Raw genomic sequence first — 12,500 nt, 5'->3', positions numbered from 1 at the left:
CGTTGCCTTCGTCCGTCCGTCCGTCCGTCGGCAAAAGCTGACGCCGTGAACTGGAGCGTATAAATAACCGTAGTTTTACCTGTCCGGCGCACCTGAACATCTTGCTAAGTGGGGGTTTTAATGAATCGCCTCTCCATTCAAGGTAATATCTGTTGCTTCCTCTTATTGGAAACGTTGTGAAGTCACGTTGCGATGATGATGAGGATGTTAATGTGATGCGGGAAGGGATGAGATGTGCAGGGGTGATGGCGGAGGAGGGGTGGTGGTGGTGGTGAGGGGGTGAAGTGGGAGAGGTGGAAAGGCATGGAGTACGCGGAATGAGGTAGCGGGGCTGGGTATGGAATGAACGGTTAAAGTTACTAAGTGGGAAACGAAGGATGAAGAGAGCGGAGTGCAGGAGTAATGGTAGTGTGTAGTGGAAGGGAGAGTAGTGGAGTAACAGATGTAAAGGAGGTTGATATGGTGTGGATAGAAAGGGATGAAGAGAGGGAGGCCTTTGTGTGGATGGATAATTACAAGTATGTTAATGAATGAAAGGGAGGATTAGTTTCACAGAAGTATTTTGTTTACATAAGAGGAGCTCTGGCATAGGGCAACAAAAGGATTCAGGGGATGGTAAAAGGATTCAGGGGATGAGGAGTATTCCTTACGAAGCGAGGTTGAAGCGGTTAAATTTACATTCTCTAGAGAGACGTAGGTTAAGAGGGGACCTGATAGAAGTCTTTAAGTGGTATAGGGGTTATAACAAGGGAGATGTAAGCAAAATTCTTAGGATCAGCAACCAAGGTAGAACAAGAAATAACGGGTTCAAGCTTGAAAAATTTAGGTTTAGGAAGGAGATAGGAAAAAATTGGTTCTCAAATAGAGTGGTAGATGAGTGGAACGGACTCAGTAATCATGTAGTTAGTGCCAGGACACTAGAGAGCTTTAAGAGAAGATTAGACAAGTTTATGGATGGGGATAACAGATGGAAATAGGTAGGAGTGTTTCATACAGGGACTGCCACGTGTAAGCCTGGTCGCTTCTTGCAGCTTCCCTTATTTCTTATGTTCTTATGTTCTTAAAAGGAGAGTAAAAAAAAAAAAAAAAAGGCCCACTCAGATGCCAGTTCCTTAAGAGAACAGTCAAATAGATTATCCAGAGTTGGAGAATAAGTGTCTTGAAACCTCCCTCTTGATTGACTGACTGACTGACTGACTGATTGATCTAATGTGCCACAACACCGGGAATAATACACTGCTTCAAAGGAACCATGGCTGACTACACTGGTGGAGGGATACACGCAGGGGATGAGGCGTTATGAGCACAAAAGAATGAGTGGAGAGAGGGACTTGTGAGAGGGAGAACCCAGAAAAGGTGTACTAATGAATCAACGCAAGGAAGGACCATAAGTTTTAAGAGAATACTTCACTATGTGGTATTATCTACTAAGCATGATGTATCGACACACATACCACGCACAGCACTCGAAAAAAATACTAACCGACACAAAGAAACATAAAATTACACGATCTCTTAAAAAAAAAAAAAACGTGCACAGGCAAACGCAAGACACACAAAGAAAACTTAAACAAATAAAGAAAAAGAAAAGAAAAGGAAAATATTAAATACACGACCACCATGACATATAAAGCTAAACTAAACGCAGAAGGAAACTCACTAGACAAACAATACACAATAACTAAGCCCCCTCCCTACACACACACACACATACACACACACGCACACACACACACACTTACAAAACAACACAAACACAAAACTCACGAAAAGAAACACGAAGCAACACAAGAAAATAATGAAGAAAATGTATATTACAGCCAACGTTAACAAGCTGCCACACCAGATTAATTACAAGTCAAGGTTACACTAACAAAGCTTATGGAGTAAACTTTTCTACCTGGGCAAAACTTCAGTACATAAGAGACAGCGTAAGTGAGATTATAAGCCGTGATTCGAGGCAGACTTCGTGAGTAATCTTCGTCTGGCATGAAAATTGATATATACGTATGTGCTCAGTGTATTTATCTCATGCTGCTTACACTCTCCTTTCTTTCCCTTCCTAGGTAATAGGGTTACGTGTTGCGAGACTCAGTGTATGTCTTCCTTTTCATGGTGGTGCCTTAAATTGTTTACTTCTCATTATCATCATTTTGTGTGGACCATGAGAGGGTACGCATGATTAGATGCATTATAGAAACTTTACCTTTTTTTCATGGTTAGTATTTTTCTTTTATGATGCACAGCACTTATAGTCAACAGACGATCTATCTGTTTGTCTATCTGACTATCTATTTATCTCTGGCTATTTATGTGTGTGTGTATGTGAGAGAGAGAGAGAGAGAGAGAGAGAGAGAGAGAGAGAGAGAGAGAGAGAGAGAGAGAGAGAGAGAGAGAGAGAGAGAGAGAGAGAGAGAGAGTATAAATCAACTAATGAATACCGGTGTCTGAGTTTTCCATTACATAGATCAATCATGAAGTCAATGTTATAATTAAAGAAATAAATTACCCTTGAAATCATTCGCAAAGATTAATGAAGGCCGCGTCTGAAAGCAATTAAAGCATTTCTCTCATTGTGTAAGAGAAAAAAGGAATACTAAGGGATAAATAAAATGTGATAATCTATTTTATCCTTATAATTACACGTTAATCAAGCAAGTAACAAAGAAACACACACACACACACACACACACACACACACACACACACACACACACACACACACACACACACACACACACACACACACACACACACAACAGAACAACAAAATACATAACCACCCCCTCGCAGTAACTAACATCCACCTACGTTTTCTGTTGAGAGCAATTACCAAAGCAAGCAGGGAAGGAAGGAAGAACGGGGGGGAAAAAAAATAGAAAAAAAAGGGAAATGACTCAGCCATTAACATTCTGGACTAAACAGGGGGCTCTGTAATAACCGCCCAAAATACAACACTGATTGCCTCAACACAGAGATAACAGCGCCGCCAGGTAGCTGACATAAATCACACCTCCGGAGCTCCACGCACTCACCTGCAAAGCTCCACGCGCAGGTGTATTATGTCGTAATTCTAATTGGTGTATGATTTTCCAGTATGTTTGTTAATCCTTCTCCGTGGCATTCATTTAAGCTAAAATTAGTCCTGCTATATTGTCTCGTAAATTTCCGGCCAAAGGAAGAAGCGGCCATTACATCGTAACTTGGTTGGCCTTACGAGTGTGTACGTCCGTTTTTTTCCAGCTAAATTTACGGCGCAGTCTTCTCTTTCTTCTTCTTTTGCTGCTGCTTCTTCTTCTTCCTTGTGCTGACTTTTCTTCTCCGTTACTCTTCGTCTTCCTCTGTCTTTTCGTTTCTTTTTTTTTTTATTGTGGTTCCTTGTTATGTTTGATTGTTCTTTAAATTTTGTGCTACTTGTTTTCATTCTCCGTCTCTTTTCGTTTGTCTTACTCTCTCAATCACTTTTGTGGTTATCTTTGCTACATGTATTTCTATGTTTTATTTTTTCGTAGTTTTTTGTTGTGTTTTTTTTTCTCTCTCTCTCGATAAGTGCATATTTGGCTTTTTGGAAATTACATATGATTTATTTTATATTTCCGGTGCTTAGTGTTCTTGACTTTTACATACTCTAATATCTCTCTCTCTCTCTCTCTCTCTCTCTCTCTCTCTCTCTCTCTCTCTCTCTCTCTCTCTCTCTCTCTCTCTCTCTCTCTCTCTCTCTCATCCATCACCGTCATTCAGCCACCATTACCTCTCGAGGCAAACTGGTGTGAATGTGCAAGTTCCCTTCATAACACTGGCATTACCCTCCATTTCTTACTAAGGGCGGCCGCCACACCGCTTCACCTGGCCGCTACCTGCTACCTGGCGTCAATCACACGCAGATATTCAGGTGTGTGTGTGTGTGTGTGTGTGTGTGTGTGTGTTCAGGTGTGTGTGGCGTGTAATTGTAATCTAGAAAATAAACTAAATCAGCGTTTATCATGCAAGAAGTACTAGATGCATTCCCACACATTCAGGCTGTGATTACTTAGTTTTATGTGCGTGTGAACAAAATTTGTGTTGAGTTTAAGTGTGTGTTAGCGTGTGTTAGTGTGTGTGTGTGTGTGTGTGTGTGTGTGTGTGTGTGTGTGTGTGTGTGTTATTACTAACATTACTATCATTATCAATATCGTTATCATTACTGCTATAACGATTATATGCTATTGCAACTATTACTTTTATCAGTGCCGTATGCAGCTGCGAGAGTTATGTTGCCCAATTATACAGAGAAGCCGTGCTCAAAACTTTCACCGGGAACCACTTGATGGAAGAAGTAGCGCTTGTTTCTGTAGGTAACCGAGATATTTCTACATAACCTTCGTTGCCTAACCCAAGAGGAGCCCCATTTCAGGCATGTAAACGCTTTCTTACTCTTACTGTCATTATATATGGGAAACACACACACACACACACACACACACAAAACACACATGCTAGTGAACGTGTTAGTCATACTATCATCACCGCGATCTTGCTAAAACGTGAGGGCGCCGTGCATACCTGCCAGATGTCACCTAATCACCTGGAAATTACACGACCCCCGCCAGATTGCAGTGTCGGGCGGCCTGATGACGGGGATTCGAGAGGAAGTGTTTTGTCGCGCGGTGAAAATGGTCGCTAGCGGACTCTTGCATTACCGCGGCTCGGGTGCGGTTTTTCTGTTGTGTTCTTGTGTTCTTGAGGAGATGGAAGCACCAGCGGCGTTTCTTGCTACCGTGAGCGCTCCTGGGATCAAGCGACGCGCAAAACCTTAATGCTAGCAAGCGGAGGTCACCGTCGCAGCAAGGATACAAGGATGCAACGCAGACAAAGGTAATTATCCGACTTTTTTCATACCGAGAATCAAGCGACGCACAAAACCTCCGCGTTTAGCGAGGTGATTCACAACCACGGCAAAGAACAAGACTCGAAAAAAAAGCGTAATCATTTTAGTTACTTTTCCTGTTTTCCCCACCGCAGACTTTGAGAAACGAACACACACGAGAAAATGTTCCACAAAGGAGACAGCAATAAATGTAGATCACGTCCTGTATAAAATATTCGTCGCTACAAGAGTTCTGGGGCGTCGAGACATGAAAGCAAGAATACAGAGTGGCGTGCTCCAACAAGACGACGAGACGAAATACTAGACAGGCGAGGCACATGAAGGAGATGAGTAAGAGTTATTGCCTCCCGGCCCTCGGCGCCTTTACGGCCATCGTGCGCTGCTCTGGGGACTGTGGGCTCGTTTTCGTATTAATGCCGCGTGTAATGGAGGTTTGTGGACGGGCGCGGCTTGTCGCTTGCGGTGAACTGGTTGAAGAGAGAGAAAGAGAGAGAGAGAGAGAGAGAGAGAGAGAGAGAGAGAGAGAGAGAGAGAGAGAGAGAGAGAGAGAGAGAGAGAGAGAAAAGAGAGAGAGATAATAAAAATCGGACTACTTGTTATGGAGACTCAAACTTTTCAACGCCCCCAAGCCATTCGTCTCCCTCACGCGGCGGTTTGTCATCCTCATGTTACCTGGACTTTATCTCTTATCTCCTGCGACGCTGAGGGGGAGGCTGCTGCTCATTCTTCCTCCCCTTCCCTTCCCTTCCCCTTCCCCTCTCCCTCCTCTCCACTTCCCCTTCACCATCTGCTGTAAGTCCCCCTCCTCTTTCCTCTCTCCTTCTCCTCTCTCTTCACTTGTCGTGGTGACGCGGCTCATCTCCACGTGACGCCTCAAGTTACGTCATCTCTCTCTCTCTCTCTCTCTCTCTCTCTCTCTCTCTCTCTCTCTCTCTCTCTCTCTCTCTCTCTCTCTCTCTCTCACGTTCCAACATTCCTCTTCAAGTTGTCTCGTTTCTCTCTTTTTATAGGTTTCCTGTCCGGCGGGCGGTCTTCCCCCAGCCCGGCCTCCGTCATGGGCGTCGTCAAGTGCACCAGCGCTGGATCCACGCCCTCCACGCCTGTCTCGGCCGCGCCCCTCTGCTCCCCCGTCTCGCCAGGGCTCAAGGGCGGCTCCCTTACGCCCACGCCGGAGGAGGACAGCATCGAGCCTGACGTTGACGTGACAGACGAGGGGGAGATGGAGGGGGAGAAGGGCGTGGGCGGTGAGGGCGGCGCCGACGGGTCCAGTGGAGGCGGAGGCGGCGGAGGAGGGGCAGGAGGGGACGGAGACGAGTTTACGCCCAAGAAGAAGCAGCGCCGGTACCGCACCACCTTCACCTCCTTCCAGCTGGAGGAGCTGGAGAAGGCCTTCGCCCGCACCCACTACCCCGACGTGTTCACCAGGTGAGTGGCGGGGCGGGTTGAGGCGGGTTGGGGAGGGGCGGGGCGGGATGGGCGGCGGGAGAGACACAGAAAGAAGATGGAAGTATAGTGGGTGGCTGAAGGAAAGCGTAGGAGGAAGGGAAGAGGCGGAATGAAGTGAGAAGGGGGTACAGAACAGGGGAAGAAATAAAGATGGAAGAATGGCGGGCAGCTGAAGGAAAGGGAAGGAGGGAAGAGGCTAATGTGGGGAGAGAGTGAAGGCTGAGGAGTTACGGGGAGTTAAATATTCGTGGCCGTTCTGATGTTCTCCATTGTAATGAATTTTTCTTGCACATGATGGCACAAAGGGTAAGTGATGTCTGGCAGCGCGGCACCTGGCACATCTCAGTCTCCGGTGTCATGGTAACAGTTGGTATCTAAATTTGAAAGGATGCTGTGTCTTAAATTCCTCGAAAAAACTACTGTACTAATTATTCACCTCCTTTTTATTTAAGCAAGTTTAACAAAAAGGCTTAAATCAACACGTTTTTTTTATATTATTTAAAAATCATATACTACTTAAAAGCCTATAATTTCCACTGCTTATGTAATTACAGAAGCTAATTAAAATATCTCGGGACCTTTTTTTTTTTTTCTTTTCGGTTTCACGTCTGGTTTTCATAGTGTATCAGGGCCAGGACGGTGCCTGCTAACGAAGAACTTTGGGTTTTGACAATTAGGAGCCGTTACCCCGAGTGGGTGCCCTTCCTACCCCCGGACAGTGGCCAGGATTCGAACCCGTGCGCCTGAAGATTCCTGAGCTCCCAAAGACCATACAAATAGTACTTCGAGAATTATCATTATCATAAGGTCAACTTTCTTAAATGCTTCACAAAACACAAAGTAGAGGTGCCCTTTTAAATACCACCATTCACACGACGCGCAAAACCAAAACTATCTATAAATATTACTAATACACTTATATCCATGGACTTACCTGTTTCATTATTAACGTACAGTGGCTAACGCTCAGATGGTTGCTTATACGAAGAACATCATTACTATCATTTTATTTTATTTCTTTCGTTCTCATATTCTTTATTATTATCTTTGTTATTATAGATATTCTTTAAAATGGTGAGGTGCTTTGACTCACCTTACATGATTACCTCCATTTTCCTCTTTTCCTTCCTTCCCTCCTTACTTTCTTTACTCCTTCCTTTCTCACCTTTATTCCCTCTTTCCTTCCTTTATTCCTTTCTTTCCTAATACTGGTCCGTACCCTCTTTCCTATCCCTCCCTTTCTCTCCTTTCCTTCATTTCTTTTCTTCCCTTTCCCCTCCTTTCTCCTTCCATCCCTTCCTTACCTTGCCTTTCCTTTTTACACTCCCTCCTAACCCATCCTTCCTTCCCTCCCTCCCCTGGCTCCCTCCCTTCCTTCCTCGCCCCCCGCCTCGCCGTGCTCCTCGTCGCCTCATTAGCTACACTTGCCAATCAATTAGGGCGATTCTGGTGGACTTTTATGGGGCAGGTTTCGGGGAAGGAAAGGGAGAGTGGAGGGGGGTGTGTGGGGGTGAGGGAATGGGGGAAAGGAAGGGGGATGGATGGGGGAGGGGGAGGGTTGTTTTGATGTGAAGGTGGGGTGTTGAAACCTTAATGCCGCTCCACCAATATTATGACTAGGATTAGAAGAGAATGCTATTATTAGTACTGCTACTATACCGCTGCTGCTGCTGCTGCTATTATTACCACAACCACCACTTTTGCTACCACTACGTATACACTACTACTACTACTACTACTACTACTACTACTGCTACTACTACTACTACTACTATCCTCAACTATTAAATTTTTTTTTCGATAACACATCCCTCTAATTAATCTAATGGTTCCTTTCCTCCTAGACGTCTAAACCTCTTCCTCCCATCCTATCTTGCTCTCTCCCTGCTTCCTCCTCTCCTTCTCTTTCTCTCCTTCCCTTTCTCCTTTTTTCCTTTGTCTTCCTTCCACCAAGTAAGTGGATGAGTACACTAATATACGTTTGTGTGTATGTGTATCGTTGTTTATATTATATTCTTTTCTTTTTTTATATATTTTTTTCTTTAATTCACTTTCTTTCTTTGTGTGTGTGTGTGTGTGTGTGTGTGTGTGTGTGTGTGTGTGTGTGTGTGTGTGTGTGTGTGTGTGTGTGTGTGTGTGTTAACTAAAGATGTGTAGCCCCGTACATCACACAAACACACACACACACACACACACACACACACACACACACACACACACACACACACACACACACAGGTGAGAGGTGGGAGGCGAAGGGTAGGGCAGGTGTGCACAACTCATAACACCTAAACGTTAGTCATAAAAGCAAGTATTAACCTGGGAATTCTCCAAGGAAGGCCAATAATTGACACAAATACATTCCAATTTACATTTTATCGCCAGGTAATTGCCTTCATTACCTCCAATCACCTGCCTCTTTTACATTAGTACCCATTAGCGTCTGATCCCACCCCGCACCTGAGTGATTAATTCCACTTCCAATCATATTATTTCCACTCTTTATCAATATGCTTCTCTAATTGCTAAGTCTCCAACACCGATTTCTACAAGTTTTTAATCCAGGTAAACTGTTATTTAATCCTCCCGCACTTTTATTCCCTTCCCATAACTGCCTTTTTTTTCTTTCTCTCTCTTTTTCTCGCATTACTTGAATATTTTTTATAGCTTTCTGATTTTGTTAATTGTGTATATTTTCTTCTGTAATTTCTCCCAATGGCTTGTCGGAGAGGCAGTAAAATTTTCCAATTAGCGCATTTCATTGCTGTTTTTATATTCATTTTCCATATGTATGCTATAGTGATGGAGGGGCATATCCTGTCAGAGACGCGTAGAGATGGACAGGCTGGTAAATGGATGGATGGATGGATGGATGGATATAAACAGAGGTAATGTACGTACACACCAAATTATTATCACTATTATTATTATTATTATTATTATTATTATTATTATTATTATTATTATTATTGGCATTATCATCATTATCATAACTATTCCCCTTCATTTTACCCCCATCTACCTCGTACGCCTCCTTCTAGTACTAATATTTTTATCATTCATATCAAACATATAGAATACAAATTAACACACTTTATCACACACACACACACACACACACACACACACACACACACACATCCTGCCTTATCGTAAATACTTAATTCCCAGTTATAAGCAGGATGATTAGCTGTCGTAAAGGTTTATAGATAGGGGGAGGCAGGCAGGCAGGGCGGGGGTAGGAGAGGGAGTGGGAGTGGTTAGCATGGGGAAGACGGAGGCAAAGATGGAAGGAGGAAGAATACCATAGAAAAAGGTAGAAGGAAGTAAAGATGAATGAATAAAGTGGCAATGAACGATGTTAAATGAGAGAGGAAAAGCAAAACAGTTCTCATTTATCTATCATTCACTGTACTTAGTAACTGGTACAGACTCAATAACCAGATAGTTTGTGGCGAGACACTATGGAACTTTAAAGGAAGATTATATAAATCTACGTATAGGAATGAAAAGACTGGCACAATGTTTTATACAAGGACTGCCATTTGTAGTGCTACTGGCTTCTTGCAGCTTCCCTTTACTGAGAGGCAGAGAAGTGAAAGAAGGAAGAAAGGCAGGAAGAAGAATAAAATATAAAAGAAGAAAGAAAGCGTGGTAAATGGACAGAGACAAAAAATTGCAGGAAGAATAAAAAAAAGTCACTGAACTAAAAGATGGAGAGAAAATTATAGAGATGAAGAAATCGAATAAAATAAACAACTGGTTGAGGAAGAGATAAATAAAACAAATAAGAAGAAATTCGGGGAAAAGAAGAATACAAGAATAAACAAGAAGAGGAAATGGAGGAGGAATATTTTTCTTTTCCATTTTTGTTGTTTTCCTTGTATGTGCGTGCAATATAAACACACACACACACACACACACACACACACACACACACACACACACACACACACACACACACACACACACACACACACACACACACACACACCTGTTGTCCTTCATAGTTACTATTCGCTCTCTTGTTCACCTGCACCTTCCTCTCCCTTATCTTCTTGTTTTCCTACTCATCACACCACTACCACCACTACCACCACCACCACCACCAACAACAACAACAACAACAACAACACCATTATCTCACTGCCTGTCTCCTCCCTCCCGCTTTCCTCACTCTCTTTTTCAGCTTATTAATTTCTCCCTATTCTATTCGTTTCATGTTCTTTTATATATATTATTTTATTTATGTATTTCCAGGTCTCAAATTCCCTTTCTTTTTTTCCTCTTCGTCTTTGTTTTTTTTTTTTCCCTATTTTTACCTCTCTCCTTTCCATCCTGCTTTTGTTTTCCCCTTCTTTCTCCTTTACTTTCATTCTCTCTTCTCTCCACATTACAAACCTTCTTCCTTCTTTCCTTTCTCCTTGCTTCCCCTCTCCTCCCTCCTTCAAAAACACTTTCTTTTCCCCTTTCTCCGGCCTCTTTTCTATTCCCTCATTCTTCCCTTTGCGCACCTAATCCTTCGCTTACTTTCTAACTTCAAATTCTTTTATTCCCTTTTCTTTTCCCATTCTCCCCCTTCCCCCTTCACTCTCAACCTCACCTAGCCAACAACACGTTTACTCTCTATTCCTCCCTCTTTTTCTCCACTGAACCTCAAACTCACCGAGCCAGCAAACGCCATCTAGTAACGAGACAAACACACAAACGCAACGGTGATAGATTTCAATGTATTTTTGCGGAGACTGGGAAGAGGTAGCAGTGCGGTGGCGGTGGTGGTGGTGGTGGTGGTGGTGGTGGTGGTGGCGGCAAGAGGGGAGGGAGGGCCTCAGAGGGGAGGGGGTAGGGGGGGGGTATGATTACTCTCTTATATCCGGGTCTTACAGTGGAGCGGCCCATCCTTATATCAGGCTCAGGAGACGGACTAATGCGCTGTGGCGAAACACGAGTCGTGACCCCGGAATTAACGTGATCTCAGGTGTTTATGGTCCTCCCGCAATGGCCTTCGGGAAAGAGAAAGACCTAACTACCGCAGGATGTTTTTTTTTTCTCCTTTTTTTTTACTTCGTGGTTAGGAAGGAAAGAACATTGTATTCGATCTTCCGTGTTTGGCCAAATAGCACTGGTTTGCTGTAATTGTTTTTTTTTATTTTTTTTTCGTTTATTTTTTTGGGTTACTTGCGTAGAAATGAGGTTTTGAGGTTTAGCGTGAGGGTATGGTATTTTTTTGCTGTCCGTGGAGTAAAATCTGAGCATACAACAAGTGTGGGTCTACAGCGCAGGAGTGACTAAGTGTTGGTTTGCTGCCTAGTTCCGATTAGTGACTCATCGTAAGTAGCTACAAGGATGTATTGACACAGACGTGTAAGCTGTGAAAAACACTAATGAATGATAGATTTCAACACATTAACGTACAAGAAAAAGCTGCAATGACTAGAAGAGAAAAAAAGAGAAAACAAAAAGAAATAAATAGAAAAGACATACCTAAACATGAACAGAGAAAAATACAGATAAACAAACACAAAAATGGGAGAGAAACAGTAAAAGACAAAAGACCAACAAAGAAAAAAATAAAGAAAGGCAGAAAGGGAAAGAGCAAAAAAAAAAAGGAAAACCACTAGCAATTCCCTCCTCCTCCTCCCTCCTGAAGCGTCCACCATCCCCTTTTCCCCCCTAAAAAAAAAAAAAGGTAAAACACAAAAATACAGGTAGGAATGAAAGACAGAATAACAAGAAAAAATTAAAAAAAACACAGAAAAGACAGAAGCGGGAAAAACATTGACACAGAACAAAAGGAAAAAGGAAAACAAAAACGGAAAAAATCACAACAGCCATCCCTAACAAAAAAAAAATAATAAACAAATAAATAATAACAGAGGGAAGAAAAAGGAGACAGACACTTTACAAATAGATAAATGAGCCAGAACACACACACATACTTAATAGACTCTGGGTAACCTGGGTGGCTGACGTGACTCCCATTAAGGTAAGCTCAATCACGTCCACCACCACCACCACCACTACCTGACCCACGTGACCTGCCGCTATTTGTCATGACTCTAACGTGTGACCCTCTGCACTCCCCAAAACACACTCAGGTAATCCGAAACAGGTAATACTGCGTTACGTACACCTTCTTACCGCAGGGAGCTTATCACCAGCGTTAAGTACGAGTGTTGCCAAGGTT

At 43.1% G+C, this 12,500-nt stretch overlaps 1 protein-coding gene and 1 long non-coding RNA gene across 2 annotated transcripts in view; one reads left to right on the top strand and one right to left on the bottom strand.

Moving 5' to 3' along the window:
- Window positions 1-12,500, bottom strand: part of LOC135111438 (uncharacterized) — a 154,960-nt gene that overhangs the window by 1,593 nt on the left and 140,867 nt on the right. The gene's annotated exons all lie outside the window — the stretch shown is intronic.
- Window positions 1-12,500, top strand: part of LOC135111435 (homeobox protein aristaless-like) — a 75,580-nt gene that overhangs the window by 32,999 nt on the left and 30,081 nt on the right. Inside the window, exon 2 of the mRNA XM_064024725.1 lies at window positions 5,878-6,292. Within this exon, the coding sequence (XP_063880795.1) occupies window positions 5,922-6,292 (371 nt within the window). The 5' untranslated portion in view covers window positions 5,878-5,921. The remainder of the gene's footprint in view (window positions 1-5,877; window positions 6,293-12,500) is intronic.

Source organism: Scylla paramamosain, chromosome 22 (genome assembly GCF_035594125.1).
Source record: "Scylla paramamosain isolate STU-SP2022 chromosome 22, ASM3559412v1, whole genome shotgun sequence".
Taxonomy (NCBI): domain Eukaryota; kingdom Metazoa; phylum Arthropoda; class Malacostraca; order Decapoda; family Portunidae; genus Scylla; species Scylla paramamosain.
Note: the sequence above shows the minus strand (reverse complement) of the source record. Positions and strands in the feature narration are given on the sequence as shown.